The 18492-nt window shown below is 32.0% G+C and overlaps 1 protein-coding gene across 1 annotated transcript; it reads left to right on the forward strand.

The window, feature by feature from the left end:
* The first annotated feature begins 303 nt into the window (after positions 1–303).
* On the forward strand, positions 304–741 carry LOC105262428 (putative cyclin-dependent serine/threonine-protein kinase DDB_G0272797/DDB_G0274007). The gene has a single exon (XM_059128485.1). It carries the CDS (start codon positions 304–306, stop codon positions 739–741), a length of 438 nt encoding a protein of 145 aa, XP_058984468.1.
* The last annotated feature ends 17751 nt before the right edge of the window (positions 742–18492 follow it).

The raw sequence follows: 18492 nt of genomic DNA on the forward strand, positions 1-18492 counted from the left end.
AATAATAGGTATCAAATTATCCATATGTGTATGCTAGTGTAGTACAACAATAATGCTGTAAACTGAAATGATTTTTTTTCCTTTATTTATTTTAAATGTAAATCTTCATTTTCTGTTGAGACTTCAACGAAAAACCACGTTCCCTACAAATTTTTTAAATTTGTTCTCTGAATAAAAAAGAAAAAAAAATCAAAAATGAATTCGATGGGTTTTAAATGCAATATTTGCGCTGTAGAATTTGTTAACAGCATGGAATATCAAAAGTATTGCGAACTACATAAGTTATGTAATTTATGTAATCAGATGTTTATAAATTCTCAAGCATTAGAATTTCATTATGGAACTCATCACAATCAGCAACAACAATGTCAATATAATTTTGAACAATATCGTCATGCTGGACAATACAATAATCATGGGCAATATAAATATTCTGGAGAATATAATCAACGACTACAATCATATCAAAATAATCGCTATCATCCATATCTTTTACATAAACAACGGAAGAAAGAACTTCATAGATCACAGCAGCAACAACTTGATCAACAACAGGAACAACACAGTTTTCATCATCAACAGCAACAATATCAAACATACCAGCAACAATACAATATTAATGAACAACAGTCGCAATATCACCATCATCAGCAAATGGAAAATATCGAAGGAAATGAGCAGCAACAATGTAACCAACAACAACAAATGGACAATCACGAAGGAAATGAACAAAATATTTAACAACAGATGTCTGAAAGAAAGAGGCAATCATATGTCTTTATGTATTGCGATTCGTGCAACATAAATGTGCGAAAAAATCACTGTAGAACAAACTCTCACAAAGAAAAAAGTTGTACCGTTATTGATCCTAGAATGGTATTGATAAATAGTGGTTTACAAAATCGCATTAAAACTTATCAATATAAGTGCGAAGAAGTGCTGTGGAAACGTACGCAGTTTTAAAGTTTAATATAGAAGTCGTTGGTGAATATGCAAAGATATTTGAGGATGAAATCAAGATTGTAAGCAATTGGCATATAACCAAAATGAATCAAATAACGCTCTCAGATGATGTTGATGAAATATTCAATACACATGCAGACTCTATAAAGAATAAGATGTCTGAATTTCAAGAAAGGGATTCTGGATGGGCTCTATCTAAAATATTGTCGCTGGAGTTGAAAATAAATAAATCTGCTCCAATTAAAGGATCGCAGTATATAAATACTCCTAAATCGTTGCGTCATAAAAAAGCGTGCTGGAACTTAAAAAATAACGATAAATTCTGCTTCAAATGGTGTTTAATTGCTGCAATGGACAGTACTCCGAATAGAAATCCAACAAGGACTTCATCATTATTCACAAAAAGTATTGTAGTCGTATCGTCACAAAAATGCCCACAGTTGAGGAAAGTATTTTAGAATTTAAGAACTTTAGAAAACAAATGGACGTACCATTTATTATTTATGCAGATTTTGAATGTGTTTTAGAGACTGTAATAGCAGGTGGGGAAAGAATTAAGAAGCATATTCCATGTGCATATGGATTCAATATTAAATGTTCATTTGATAGTAGTTTAGATGAATATCATCACTATAGTGGTGAGGATGCAGCTCAAAAATTTATAGAGCAATTAGATGTTTCCAGTAGAGAAATGTATAATAATTACTTGTCTCTTAATACGCCAATGAAACCGCTATCATCTATCGAGCAAAGTATATTTGACTCAGCACTAAATTGCCATATTTGTGATAAAAATTTATATGATGATAAAGTTCGTGATCATTGTCACGTAACAGGTAAATTTAGAGGGGCAGCTCATAATGTATGCAACATTAATTATATGGTAGTACAATTCATCCCAATATTTTTCCATAATTTTTCAGAATATGATTGCCATTTGTTTGTTAAAGAGCTTTTGACCACTATAGAGGGAAACACCACTATAATTCCTCTAACAAAAGAAAAATATATTTCTTTATCGCATACGGTGAATATAAATCCTTATGATAGACACAAGACGTTTGAATATTTTTGGATTCAATTCGTTTTATGGCTAGTAGTTTAGATGCTTTAGCTAGCTACTGTACAGATGGAGATATGTTATCTATTAGAAAACATTTCACCAATGATAATGAATTCACTCTCATGAGGAAAAAGGGAATATTCTGTTATGAATATTTAAATTCCTTTGAGAAGTTGATCCTCCAATCGAGTCATTTTATAGTACATTAAATGACAAAAGGTGCTATATAGAAGAATATGAGCATGCTATAAAAGTGTGGCAAAAATTCAATTGTAAAACTTTACGTGGTTACATGGAGTTATATTTAAAGGCTGACGTTCTACTTCTTACTGACGTTTTAGAAAATTTTAGAAAGTCATGTAAAAATGTTCATAAGCTAGATCCTTGTCAGTATTATACAGCACCAGGATTATCATTTGATGCTATGCTCAGGCAAACAAAAGTAGGTCTTGAATTATTAACCGATCTAGACATGTTTCATTTAATTAAGAATGGTATTAGAGGTGGTCTGACACAGTGCTCAAGGAGGTACACTAAAGCGAATAATAAATATATGAAGAATTTTGATCAAAACTCTCCATCAAGTTATTTATTATATATTGATGCGAATAATCTCTACGGTTGGGCTATGAGGCAATATCTCCCTAATGGCAATTTTCAATGGGTCAATAAGAGATGCTAGACAAATTCAGAACTTTAAAGCAAATTCAAACATTGGTTACATATACGAAGTGGATCTAAGTTTTCCAAAATCGTTACATGATAAACATAATGATTTCCCTTTCTGTTCTGAAAACAAAAAAGTTGGGGGTTCAAACTATGACAAGCTGATTGCCGATTTTGATCCAAAAAAATCTTATAGCATGCATTATATGACTTTAAAACAATGCTTAGATAATGGTCTGGTTTTGGATAAAGTTCATCGCGTAATTTCCTTTGATCAGTCTCCATGGTTAGCTTCATATATAGATAAAAATACTGAAGAAAGACAAAAAGCGGACAATGATTTCTTAAGGAATTTATTTAAACTTTTCCATAATGCAGTATTTGGAAAAACTATGGAAAATATAGATAAACGGAAAGATATAAAGTTAGTAAATCATTGGGAAACAACTAACCGAAATAAATTAGGAGCTCAATATTTGATAGCTAAACCCAACTTCCATAGCGCTACACAATTTTGCGATGATCTTTGGGCAATCCAAATGGAGAGACTCTGTGTAACTTACAACAAACCTATATATTTAGGGTTTTGTATATTGGAGTTAGCAAAATGGAAAATGTATGATTTCCATTACGGTTATATGAAAAATAAATTTGGTGAGCGCGTAATTCTAAATTATATGGATACGGATTCATTTATATATACTATATATACTGAAGATATCTATGAGGATATAAGAGCAGATGTTGATCAATACTTCGATACATCAGCTTACCCTGAAGATAATGTGTATAACATACCCCGACGAAATAAAAAAGTTATAGGTGTGATGAAAGACGAGAATTGTGGAAAAATTAAGCTTGAATTTGTTGGTTTAGGCTCAAAAATGTACTCGTATACGGTAGATGATGGCGTGGAAGTTAAAAAAGCTAAAGGTGTAAAAAAATGTGTCATTAGGCGATATAACATAGAAGATTATAAGAATACTCTATTTAATGAAGTCATAGTTAGTGATACCATGTATACTTTTAGATCTAAGCTGCATGAAATTTGAACAAATGAGTTATCTAAAATTGTATTAAGTTTTGAAGATACTAAAAGAATGGTTCGCCAAGATAAGGTGAACACATATGCTTGGGGTCATGTAGCTATAGAGCGTGAAAAAAACTTTACAAATCTATTGAATGAAGCAATTGATATTGATAATTTATTTTTTAGTTAAGATTAATGTATTTCACATATATGTATATGTTTATATCTATATAAAAAACCAAGAAATAAATAAACAATATAAAAAATATTTTTAAAATGTATTTTTTTTTCTTTATTAAATTATCAATTAAATAATGAAATGAGTATAGAATATTACAACATTTTTCGAACAATTCCATTTAAAGGATTATAGTCGATTAATCGATCATAAAGGATTAAGCAGTAAGCAGATACACCAGCTGGAATTTGTGAATTAGTTTCAAATTCAACTTGAACATCTATTGGACCGCTTTTGACTACTTTGTTTTGGTGGCTTATATCAATTACAACAATTGGGTTTTCTTTAAACTCTTCCCAAGATAATATTGGCTGTGGTTCCCTTAAAAACTGTTTTTTTTTTTTGAAATTTCGCATACATATCGTAAAGTACGGCATATCTAATGTGACCATTTATATTTTTCGTCAGAGCGGGACGCCGGCGGAATTTTGTAAAAAAAAAAAAATATGCATTTAAAAACAAATTTTATTCAAAAACGGAGAGAATACGTATAAATCTAATTTATGAAATTAATCTTATGTCTAAGTATTTGTTTTATATTTGTCAGCAGAGCAAATTAGTTTTAAAATATCGGGTCTAGTTTTCAAGTAGGAATGGAGCTGGTTACATTCGCAGACTCTATTGCGGACACGTTTTGTCCCTCGATTTTCAACACGGCTTGATGAAAAATCGCTGTCTGTGCGTGCAAAAAAATATAACCACAATTCAGAGCTGGGATTTTCGAAAAACGTTTTTAAAATAGTAGGGCATTTATCTATGCTCAGAAAATAGGTTTTCAAAGGCTGAAACATTTTTAAAATTCTCTCAAGCGCCGGCATTAAAGCAAGCCACCTTGTTTTACTGTAGCCCAACAGTTTCTGATACTCTGTGTCGGTGGAATCACAGAACTCTTTCAGAACTTCTACCCGAATGCTGTAGATGTAGAAGAATGAATAAATTTTCACAATGATGCATTCGAAGTCAACAGGGAGACAATCTGCGGCTGTTTTGATAGCATTATGAATTATATGGACTCCACACCCAATCCCAATGAGCTGCCTTCCGACGGATAGGTTCAATTTCGCGTAAACATTATTTATCCCTTTTCTATTCTTTCCTCCGAAATTGCAGTTTGTATTGTCTGCACAAAATGCCACAATTTTCTTATTCAAATCATTGCAAGATAATACTTCTTTCAAATAATCCACAATTATATCAGATGATTCGCCTGGCTGCTTTTGAAACTCTAAAATCCTGACTCTCACGCCTTCGTATGGTACAAAATAGCGAACTAAAACAGGGAATAATTTTATTGAGCCATGATTGGAAGCATCGGTTAATAAAGATATGCAGTGGGCTTCGTGAAGATGTTCTTTCAATTCGTCCATCGCCATAGGTGCCAGCAGCTTGATTTTGTACGGGCACATCTAAATTTTTGTAGTATATGTGAGGTCTTCCTTCTGGCTCAGGTAAGATAAGATCAATAAGACCTGTGTAAATAAGATAAGGGGGGGTAAACATCAACGGGCATCTTTGTAAATGAGATAAGGGAGGGGGATAAACATCAATGGTCACCTGTGTAAAGGGTTATAAGAAAGAGAAGGGGGTTAGCGGTAATAAGTTATGATCGATCTAGTTTTAAGTGAGGATTTATTTCACACCTAGAACAATTCAAGAAAGGGAAGGGGATTAGGTGGCAATAAATTAATATTCTTGTGTACGAGTTGTGTGTAGTAAGAAAACAAATCCTAGTTGTTTATGTTGTTACTAAATAGACATAGAGCAATTCAACATACATTTTTGAGTTGCGGTAAAAAATGACGTGGGGTTAGATAATTTTGTTTGACTTGTGTGTCGAGGTCCAGGTTGACTTGTGTGTGAGGTTTTTCTTCGCACCTACTGTTTGTTTACGTTGTTGTTAACTAGAAAATTACTAGTGGTTCCTTTAAACAACAGTTTGAGTAGGAAGACTTTTTTATACGTGTGACCAGAAAAGATTATTTTTCACACGCGTGGGAACTAGAGCCAACCCAAGTAACAATTTTGAGTAAATATTGCTACATAGGAATATTTACATATACGATCCGATCTGCTGAGGTTATTGTTTTTACATACGTCACAGTATTTTTTTTTTTTTTTTTTTTTTTTTTTTTTGTTATCAAACCTTTTTTTTTTTTGCTGTTTTAACTAGAAAATTACGAGTGTTTTCTTTTCACACCTGCTTCAATAGGAAGACATTTCAAAGTCATTTTTAAGATGTGAGACCATTTTAAAGATTGAAATATTCCTTTCGTAAATATCATAAATTTTCGTGAAATCATGTTTTTAATAATAGGTATCAAATTATCCATATGTGCATGCTAGTGTGTGCATTATTGTTGTAAACTGAAATGAATTTTTTTCCTTTATTTATTTTAAATGTAAATCTTCATTTCTGTTGAGACTTCAACGAAAAACCACGTTCCCTACAAATTTTTTAAATTTGTTCTCTGAATAAAAAAAGAAAAAAAATCAAAAATTAATTCGATGGGTTTTAAATGCAATATTTGCGCTGTAGAATTTGTTAACAGCATGGAATATCAAAAGCATTGTGAACTACATAAGTTATGTAATTTATGTAATCAGATGTTTATAAATTCTCAAGCATTAGAATTTCATTATGGAACTCATCACAATCAGCAACAACAATGTCAATATAATTTTGAACAATATCGTCATGCTGGACAATACAATAATCATGGGCAATATAAATATTCTGGAGAATATAATCAACAACTACAATCATATCAAAATAATCTTATATTATTAATATCTTTTACATCAACAACGGAAGAAAGAACTTCATAGATCACAGCAGCAACAACTTGATCAACAATAGGAACAACACAGTTTTCATCATCAACAGCAACAATATCAAACATACCAACAACAATACAATATTAATGAACAACAGTCGCAATATCACCATCATCAGCAAATGGAAAATATCGAAGGAAATGAGCAGCAACAATGTAACCAACAACAACAAATGGACAATCACGAAGGGAATGAACAAAATATTTAACAACAGATGTCTGAAAGAAAGAGGCAATCATATGTCTTTATGTATTGCGATTCGTTCAACATAAATGTGCGAAAAAATCACTGTAGAACAAACTCTCACAAAGAAAAAAGTTGTACCGTTATTGATCCTAGAATGGTATTGATAAATAGTGGTTTACAAAATCGCATTAAAACTTATCAATATAAGTGCGAAGAAACTACAATCAATATTGATGATTTCTTTTCGAAATCTAAAGATGCAATAACAAATATGATTAAACATGCTGTGGAAACGTACGCAGTTTTAAAGTTTAATTTAGAAGTCGTTGGTGAATATGCAAAGATATTTGAGGATGAAAGATATTTGAGGATGAAATCAAATCAAGTAAGCAATTGGCATATAACCAAAATTAATCAAATAACGCTCTCAGATGATGTTGATGAAATATTCAATACACATGCAGACTCTATAGAGAATAAGATGTCTGAATTTCAAGAAAGGGATTCTGGATGGGCTCTATCTAAAATATTGTCGCTGGAGTTGAAAATAAATAAATCTGCTCCAATTAAAGGATCGCAGTATATAAATACTCCTAAATCGTTGCGTCATAAGAAAGCGTGCTGGAACTTAAAAAATAACGATAAATTCTGCTTCAAATGGTGTTTAATTGCCGCAATGGATAGTACTCCGAATAGAAATCCAACAAAGACTTCATCATACACAATTCCGGACATAAATGCAGAAAAAATCACCTTCCGAAATAGTGTTACTCTCAATTTCGAAGGAATGAATTTTCCAGTTGAGCTGAAAAATATATCAGAGTTTGAAACCAACAATCTAGAGATAATCATAAATGTATTCGGATACGATAAAGAAGTTGTTGGACCCTTATACCACACAAAAGCGGAAAAGGCGAACCAATTTGAGTCAGCTTACTACTAATAGAACAAAAATATCAATTTGTAATAGCTGTTTCTACTGCACCCCCAGAGAAGATCTTATGATTGTTCACAAAAAGTATTGTAGTCGTGTCGTCACAAAAATGCCCACAGTTGAGGAAAGTATTTTAGAATTTAAGAACTTTAGAAAACAAATGGACGTACCATTTATTATTTATGCAGATTTTGAATTTGTTTTAGAGACTTTAATAGCAGGTGGGGAAAGAATTAAGAAGCATATTCCATGTGCATATGGATTCAATATTAAATGTTCATTTGATAGTAGTTTAGATGTATATCATCACTATAGTGGTGAGGATGCAGCTCAGAAATTTATAGAGCAATTAGATGTTTCCAGTAGAGAAATGTATAATAATTACTTGTCTCTTAATACGCCAATGAAACCGCTATCATCTATCTAGCAAAGTATATTTGACTCAGCACTAAATTGCCATATTTGTGATAAAATTTATATGATGATAAAGTTCGTGATCATTGTCACGTAACAGGTAAATTTAGAGGGGCAGCTCATAATGTATGCAACATTAATTATATGGTAGTACAATTCATCCCAATATTTTTCCATAATTTTTCAGAATATAATTGCCATTTGTTTGTTAAAGAGCTTTTGACCACTATAGAGGGAAACACCACTATAATTCCTCTAACAAAAGAAAAATAAATTTCTTTATCGCATACGGTGAATATGAATCCTTATGATAGACACAAGACGTTTGAATATTTTTGGATTCAATTCGTTTTATGGCTAGTAGTTTAGATGCTTTAGCTAGCTACTGTACAGATGGAGATATGTTATCTATTAGAAAACATTTCACCAATGATAATGAATTCACTTTCATGAGGAAAAAGGGAATATTCTGTTATGAATATTTAAATTCCTTTGAGAAGTTGATCCTCCAATCGAGTCATTTTATAGTACATTAAATGACAAAAGGTGCTATATAGAAGAATATGAGCATGCTATAAAAGTGTGGCAAAAATTCAATTGTAAAACTTTACGTGGTTACATGGAGTTATATTTAAAGGCTGACGTTCTACTTCTTACTGACGTTTTGAAAATTTTAGAAAGTCATGTAAAAATGTTCATAAGCTAGATCCTTGTCAGTATTATACAGCACCAGGATTATCATTTGATGCTATGCTCAGGCAAACAAAAGTAGGTCTTGAATTATTAACCGATCTAGACATATTTCATTTAATTAAGAATGCTATTAGAGGTGGTCTGACACAGTGCTCAAGGAGGTACACTAAAGCGAATAATAAATATATGAAGAATTTTGATCAAAATTCTCCATCAAGTTATTAATTACATATTGATGCGAATAACCTCTACGGTTGGGCTATGAGGCAATATCTCCCTAATGGTAATTTTCAATGGGTCAATAAGAGATGCTAGACAAATTCAGAACTTTAAAGCAAATTCAAACATTGGTTACATATACGAAGTGGATCTAAGTTTTCCAAAAAACGTTACATAATAAACATAATGATTTGCCTTTCTGTTCTGAAAACAAAAAAGTTGGGGGTTCAAAATATGACAAGCTGATTGCCGATTTTGATCCAAAGAAATCGTATAGCATGCATTATATGACTTTAAAACAATGCTTAGATAATGGTCTGGTTTTGTATAAAGTTCATCGCGTAATTTCCTTTGATCAGTCTCCATGGTTAGCTTCATATATAGATAAAAATACTGAAGAAAGACAAAAGCGGACAATGATTTCTTAAGGAATTTATTTAAACTTTTCCATAATGCAGTATTTGGAAAAACTATGGAAAATATAGATAAACGGAAAGATATAAAGTTAGTAAATCATTGGGAAACAACTAACCGAAATAAATTAGGAGCTCAATATTTGATAGCTAAACCCAACTTCCATAGCGCTACACAATTTTGCGATGATCTTTGGGCAATCCAAATGGAGAGACTCTGTGTAACTTACAACAAACCTATATATTTAGGGTTTTGTATATTGGAGTTAGCAAAATGGAAAATGTATGATTTCCATTACGGTTATATGAAAAATAATTTGGTGAGCGCGTAATTCTAAATTATATGGATACGGATTCATTTATATATACTATATATACTGAAGATATCTATGAGGATATAAGAACAGATGTTGATCAATACTTCGATACATCAGCTTACCCTGAAGATAATGTGTATAACATACCCCGACGAAATAAAAAAGTTATAGGTGTGATGAAAGACGAGAATTGTGGAAAAATTATGCATGAATTTGTTGGTTTAGGCTCAAAAATGTACTCGTATACGGTAGATGATGGCGTGGAAGTTAAAAAAGCTAAAGGTGTAAAAAAATGTGTCATTAGGCGATATAACATAGAAGATTATAAGAATACTCTATTTAATGAAGTCATAGTTAGTGATACCATGTATACTTTTAGATCTAAGCTGCATGAAATTTGTACAAATGAGTTATCTAAAATTGTATTAAATTTTAAAGATACTAAAAGAATGGTTCGCCAAGATAAGGTGAACACATATGCTTGGGGTCATGTAGCTATAGAGCGTGAAAAAAACTTTACAAATCTATTGAATGAAGCAATTGATATTGATAATTTATTTTTTAGTTAAGATTAATGTATTTCACATATATGTATATGTTTATATCTATATAAAAAACCAAGAAATAAATAAACAATATATAAAATATTTTTAAAATGTATTTTTTTTTCTTTATTAAATTATCAATTAATTAATGAAATGAGTATAGAATATTACAACATTTTTCGAACAATTCCATTTAAAGGATTATAGTCGATTAATCATAATCATAAAGGATTAAGCAGTAAGCAGCTACACCAGCTGGAATTTGTGATTTAGTTTCAAATTCAACTTGAACATCTATTGGACCGCTTTTGACTACTTCGTTTTGGTGGCTTATATCAATTACAACAATTGGGTTTTCTTTAAACTCTTCCCAAGATAATATTGGTTGTGGTTCCCTTAAAAAGTGTTTTTTTTTTTGAAATTTCGCATACATATCGTAAAGTACGGCATATCTAATGTGACCATTTATATTTTTCGTCAGAGCGGGACGCGGGCGGAATTTTGTAAAAAAAAAATATGCATTTAAAAACAAATTTTATTCAAAAACGGAGAGAATACGTATAAATCTAATTTATGAAATTAATCTTATGTCTAAGTATTTGTTTTATATTTGTCAGCAAAACAAATTAGTTTTAAAATATCGGGTCTAGTTTTCAAGTAGGAATGGAGCTGGTTACATTCGCAGACTCTATTGCGGACACGTTTTGTCCCTCGATGATGAAAAATCGCTGTCTGTGCGTGCAAAAAATATAACCACAATTCAGAGCTGGGATTTTCGAAAAACGTTTTTAAAATAGTAGGGCATTTATCTATGCTCAGAAAATAGGTTTTCAAAGGCTGAAACATTTTTAAAATTCTCTCAAGCGCCGGCATTAAAGCAAGCCACCTTGTTTTACTGTAGCCCAACAGTTTCTGATACTCTGTGTCGGTGGAATCACAGAACTCTGTCAGAACTTCTACCCGAATGCTGTAGATGTAGAAGAATGAATAAATTTTCACAATGATGCATTCGAAGTCAACAGGGAGACAATCTGCGGCTGTTTTGATAGCATTATGAATTATATGGACTCCACACCCAATCCCAATGAGCTGCCTTCCGACGGATAGGTTCAATTTCGCGTAAACATTATTTATCCCTTTTCTATTCTTTTCTCCGAAATTGCAGTTTGTATTGTCTGCACAAAATGCCACAATTTTCTTATTCAAATCATTGCAAGATAATACTTCTTTCAAATAATCCACAATTATATCAGATGATTCGCCTGGCTGCTTTTGAAACTCTAAAATCCTGACTCTCACGCCTTCGTATGGTACAAAATAGCGAACTAAAACAGGGAATAATTTTATTGAGCCACGATTGGAAGCATCGGTTAATAAAGATATGCAGTGGGCTTCGTGAAGGTGTTCTTTCAATTCGTCCATCGCCATAGGTGCCAGCACATTTACAACTATAGCTTGTGATTTTGTACGGGCACATCTAAATTTTTGCTCAAAACATGTCTGTATTAGATTTGAAGCACAGTCATTCGAACGAAAACTGTGGTTTTCCTGAAACAGTGTGGTAAGCCCACGCACCCTCCGCTGCAGCTACATCCAAGTCTTTGGAAGTCGCCAAATTTGTTCTTTTAAAAAAAGAAAGCATTGACGAGCTTGAAGCGGCAGCTTGATCAGAAAGCTTGTGTTTTTCCGATTTTAAACGATTCTCAATATCACTGGCACCACCATGTCCAACACTAAAATCAGTACGACATTTTTCACACGTAACGTCTGATTCACCACTTCTTTGTTTTATAAATGGATACTTATTTTGCAAAGAAATGTTAAAATTTAGGCATTATTGTAATGTTACAATCACTAACATTGAAAATAAATTGTTTGACTTTACTCGCCTTCTCCGACTCCGCGATGAAAAGATACCAGAACAATTTAGAGCGTCTATGATTAGGGTACTGACAGAGTGACAGAAACTTTTTCTGTTTTTATAAGCATTTTTAATTTGGTGATTTCCCTTGTTATGCTGGAGTTAATGTCAACGCCGTAAGAAATTCGACGCCGAAAAAGTTCAATCTGTTTCACCTTTTTCGGCGTCGAATTTCTTACGGCATTAAGATTAACTGCTCTCATAAAATTTCATACGATTCAATTTTTTTGACATTTGACGCCGTCGACGACGTCGACATTAACTCCAGCATTAGCATTACAAAATCTTTCGAGTTAATTTTAATGTTAATGTTGCTTGAAAAAAACTATGCAAATAAATTATATGTTCACGGGGAAAAAAATAACTCATGCATTTTTCATCAATATCAATATCCAGTATTTTCGAAAGCGGGACAGATAACCTCAAAGCGGGACGTATGGTCACGTTAGGCATATCTGTTTTCATCAAACTTCAGATTTAAATCATCGTACGGATATGCTTTTGAATTCAAATGAACTTTCACGTTTACCAAATTTGAGCGAATAAATTTTCCTTCTTTTTCTAGGGCGAGTAATATAAAGCGTGGACGTTCTCTATTAGTCGACAATTTTACATTCCAATGACATTTAGTTGCACCCTGAAACGTTGGATTAAAATGACAATCCCAACTTCGAAATGCAATAGGAAGAGGTTTTCCATTATTTATTATTCTCATAATCTGCAGCTTTAATGAATCTGCTAAGCATACATGAGGTATACTCCATGTTATATTATTTATTTCTACATTTAGCTTCTCGTTCGAATCGGTAGAATAACATGCATTTTGATTACTCGAACTACGCAGCATAATAAGATCATGTTTACTATTTAATATTACTTATTAAGTCCTCTGCAAACCCCAACAGCATTTTAAGTGGAATACAAAAATTAAACATGTTCCTATTTAAATCAGCAACATTAGTCCATCTAGCATTTTTCATAATATTCTCTCAACACTTGTAAGAGAAACAAAATTTTTTATAGTGCTCGATACTCCTAAATAGCGTGTACGATCAATTTCGATACCATTTAATACATATCGTATGTCATCAAATAACTATGCTACGCAGTTATTACGTAAACGAGCATTAGCCGTTAGTTTTTCAAAAACTATGCAAATAAATTATATGTTAACGAGGAAAAAAATAACTCATGTATTTTTCATCAATATCAATATCCAGTATTTTCGAAAGCGGGACATTTTTGCTCTCGCTGGGGACAGCGGGACAGATAACCTCAAAGCGGGACTGTCCCGCCCAAAGTGGGCATATCTGTTTTCATCAAACTTCAGATTTAAATCATCGTACGGATATGTTTTTGAATTCAAATGAACTTTCACGTTATCAAATTTGAGTGAATAAATTTTCCTTTTTTTCTAGGGCGAGTAATATAAAGCGTGGACGTTCTCTATTAGTCGACAATTTTACATTCCAATGACATTTAGTTGCACCCTGAAACGTTGGATTAAAATGACAATCCCAACTTCGAAATACAATAGGAAGAGGTTTTCCATTATCTCTTATTCTCATAATCTGCAGCTTTGATGAATCTGCTAAGCGTACATGAGGTATACTCCATATTATATTATTTATTTCTACATTTAGCTTCTCGTTCGAATCGGTAGAATAACATGCATTTTGATTACTCGAACTACGCAGCATAATAAGATCATGTTTACTATTTAATATTACTTTATTATAGTCCTCTGCAAACCCCAACAGCATTTAAGTGGAATACAAAAATTAAACATGTTCCTATTTAAATCAGCAACATTAGTCCATCCAGCATTCTTCAAAATATTACTCTCAACACTTGTAAGAGAAACAAAATTTTTTATAGTGCTCGATGCTCCTAAATAGCGTGTACGATCAATTTCTATACCATTTAATTCATATCGTATGTCATCAAATAAATATGCTACGCAGTTATTACGTAAACGAGCATTAGCCGTTAGCTTTTCATCTGATGATGTTATTACACCTTCAACGTAGATGTAACTCTCACTTGGCAAGACATATAAATCTCGATTTTGTATTGTAATTCTAATTTCATCATTATTCTTAAAAGAACGAATGTAGGGTACATAGCTGTGATAATCTTTTTTGATTATGCTGTCATCAGAATACGGCGCGTCTTCAACATTAAGTATTTCATACATTTTCCTTGAAGTGTAGTTTAACGGAATTCAAAAATTTTTTATTTTCCTCCGTCAGTCCTCGTGTTTTAGGTTTGATAACCTTTATAGGAATGCGAGACTCTTTCTGTGTTATAATATATTTATTATATATAATCATTTTGATATAGGTCTCATATGTAGCCGAAGAGTAGTTTATTCACCGCGAAAATTAATTAGGCGTTGTTCTTGATCAGTAATCCAAATTGTTAGGCGACTATTTCTTTCACATTCACAGGTAAATAAATCAAATTACGAGTTACTTCATCTATTTTATATCCAGGGGAAACATTTATTCCGAATTCGTGTAAAGTATGTACAGGTGTATTATTCATTTATCCTCCCGTAGTTATATTACACTGGATTTTAATTGCGTTTACTCGCAAAATATTTACTGGGAGTTGTTAGCAATGTCTTCTACCTGGTGTTAAGATACCGCCCTCGAATCCAAATAGTAAGCATATAGAACGGTGCTGATTAAAATCGATTGAGTCATGGGAGGAAAATATTTCAAGCTGTAGTGTGTTGTTATTAGCTACAATTTCAATGGATTTTGTATTGTTTTCGTTTTTATATGATGTTTTAATATAGTCAGCTATATCCTCAAGTTCATATGAACCAATAGGAATCTCTATTATTTGTCCTCCAATATGAAATAGATTATTATCATAATCAACATTAGGTATAGAATTATATGAATGAAAATCAATTAAGGCACACTCATAATCTCCTATCACCTGAATTGGCGGAAAATAATCTGCCGTTAAAACGGATGATTTTCCCGTTAGAGCCAATGTTATTGACATTATGAGTGTTTGTTAATAAATGAAAACACACTTTTCATTACTTTATTTTTATAAATTTTTATTTAATTTTTCTTCTTTTTTATAATATACCATTTTTATTTATCCATGAGTTATGATGTTTTGTGAACCCCAACCATTTTACATATACCTTATCACCTTTTGATTTTAAGACCTTTTCTACCAGGTACGTATTTGGGAAACGAGTATGTTTAATTTCTTCGTTGTAGAATCCTCCCTTAATAGGATTACCCTCATAATCCTCCAAAATATATGTCACAGGATTTGTAATTTGAAACGATTTTATGCGAAAGATTTCAGTGCTATAGTTTGGTGTATAACCCTTTTCAAATACATTTTTATATTTACTTATTCGAACATAATCTCCAACACGATACTTTGGTTTAGGAAATGTTTTAATGTGATTGTAAACTGAATCTAGCAAAATTTGTTCATTGCTTTTGGTTACATCAATGGGTCGCATATTTATAGTTCCATGTTTAGTTCGATTGTATTCATGAATCAGCTTTCTGTAGATATCAATCCAATGATATGTACCATTATAAGAAAATTTTCGAAACATTTTATTTTTTAAGGTTCGGTTAAATCTTTCAACAATTGAGGCTTTCATAGTACTATATGTAGATTAGTGATTTATTGCGTATATATCTGCTAACTTCTTAAAGTCTTTGTTAAAAAGCTCTTTTCCATCATCCGTTTGTAAGTTGTTAGGCACTCTGCCAGCAATCAAATTTTTTTTAAAAGCAGCGCATACATCTTTCGCGTTTTTTGTTTTAATCGCTTCAGGCCAGGCATATTTTGAGAAGGTATCAATAACAGTTAGCAAATATTTATATTTATATCCTTTATTAATGGTTGAATAATTACCCATTTCAACCAAATCTGCTTGCCATAAATCATCAATACCCTTTGTAATAACTCTTCGGCGAGGAAAACGTTTGCTTGCTTGAGAATGGAGTTCATTTACTATAGTCCTTCTTTCCATATTTATTTATTAAGAATTTTATTCAATATAATACTGTGTGGCATTGACATTGGCGATATAATGCTCTTATCATTTCCAAAATTTTTTATTTCTTTTTTAGGTGATTTATTTTATTAAATAAATTTCTTATCTCTGATGATATTTCTCTTCTTAATATTTCTTGTGATTGTAGGATTTTCTTTTGTACAAAGCTTTGTTGCCTGCGTCGTTGTCTTCCGATGGCGGCACCAAGTGTTTATTTTTTTTATTTTGGATATCGAGGTTGTAATGCTGGTCAATATCAATTCCAAAAACTTTTGAAGCATTTTTTCTCAAATTACTAGAGTTTGAGTAGTGACCGAATTTATCGACGCTCATTGCATAATCGATACTTATTGTCCCCCGTCAGTATATTATATTGTCTTCTCTTAGCTTTTCAATTATTTATATTATTTCATTGTCCTGATTTGTATGACCAGCATTTTTGGAGGCTATTAATAATTTTAAACGTTCAACCATTTGGTTCCAATATATATAATTTGGTTTCTTTATATTAACGTTCAGTAATCCTTCACCTGTGTGAGTTGATTGAAACAGTTTTTTTTATAATCTTTGTATACTTCGGACCTTTATTACCTCTAATTTGTCCGGTTGATTCATAATTTCTCCGGTGTACACACGTATTCTCTAGAATTTTCTTACATATATCTAATTCAAATTTATCAAAGCCAGTAGGATTTTTGTGGAATAAAAGATTGTATAGACCGCTTGATAAGGCCCATGTTTGATTCCCAATTTTTATTTTGCCATCAACAAAGTACATTTTACTGTTACCGAATTTCCAATCACCATTTTGTCTTTCTGTTGACCGTATATATTATTGTATGTATTATTTTTAAAGAAGGAATAAAACTTTCCACCCCCTTCTAATACTGCCAATCTACTCCTTTCTCCTCCTCCTTTTCAGAATAGAATGTTTCATCATCGTCATTAGAGTCATCTTTATGTTCACTTTTGACAACAAAGTCCTTTTCTAGTTTGAGTTCGTTTTCCTTTTTAATATTTTTTTCATTTTTAATGGCGTTTATCGATTTTTTTGTTTCATTTAAGTTTAAATGTGATAATTTAACCACATCATTTAATGGTTTTATAATGGGTTTAAATGTATACTGTAGTTGTCTTCCGATGTCATCCTCTCCTTCTTTAATAGATTGAAATTTTTTCCTCAGAATACTCCTTGATTTAATGAGCTCTTTTAAAACATTCTCATCCATTGTTTTTCTTCCAGTCATTATTAAGATTTTTCAACAGAACAGAGGTAATCGTAAACTGATCGGTTTATGGTAAACAGATCGCTTTGCAGGGTAGGAACAGCAGAGTTTATGTAAACAGGGCGGTTTATTATAAACAGGTTAGGGCGGTGTACAGTAAACAGGTCAGCTTGAAACAGGGCGGTTTATAGCAAACAGGTCAGTTTGAAACAGGGGCGGTTTATAATAAACAGGTCAGTTTGAAACAGAGAACAGGTCGGCTCTGAATGTTTTTTTTTTTTTTTTTTTTTTTTTTTTTTTTTTTTTGAAGCGGGATCGATTGAATATAGATGTGCTTTATTCAAGATATTATAAAGCACTAAATATGAATGAAGACGTTAAATCCTTTTCTATAGCGACCGTTAGTTATGGTATCATCTTTACTTATAACCAAAAATCCATATTTATCGCTCCAACATTCTCTACATATAGCAGTAAACTTGTTGAATGACATATCGCCTCCAATGTGCTCATTAAAAATGTGTTTCATGTTGATATTATCCTGTTTGAAAGCTATTATGGAGTTGGCATTATCTCTAATAAGATGTTTCGGAATTCGTGTATATGTTTGACATAAATAGAAGGAGTCTATATTTCTATGTCTAACCATACAAAAGTATGCGCGTATGTTGTTTTGATTTTCACAAGCGACATCATCAAAGATCATTATCGAATTTTCCTCCGCCTCATTTGGTTGTAGAACGTCATTGGTTTCAGCATATGTGTGAAATCCCATTCCCTTAAT

Source organism: Musca domestica, unplaced genomic scaffold, assembly GCF_030504385.1.
Source record: "Musca domestica strain aabys unplaced genomic scaffold, Musca_domestica.polishedcontigs.V.1.1 524, whole genome shotgun sequence".
Taxonomy (NCBI): domain Eukaryota; kingdom Metazoa; phylum Arthropoda; class Insecta; order Diptera; family Muscidae; genus Musca; species Musca domestica.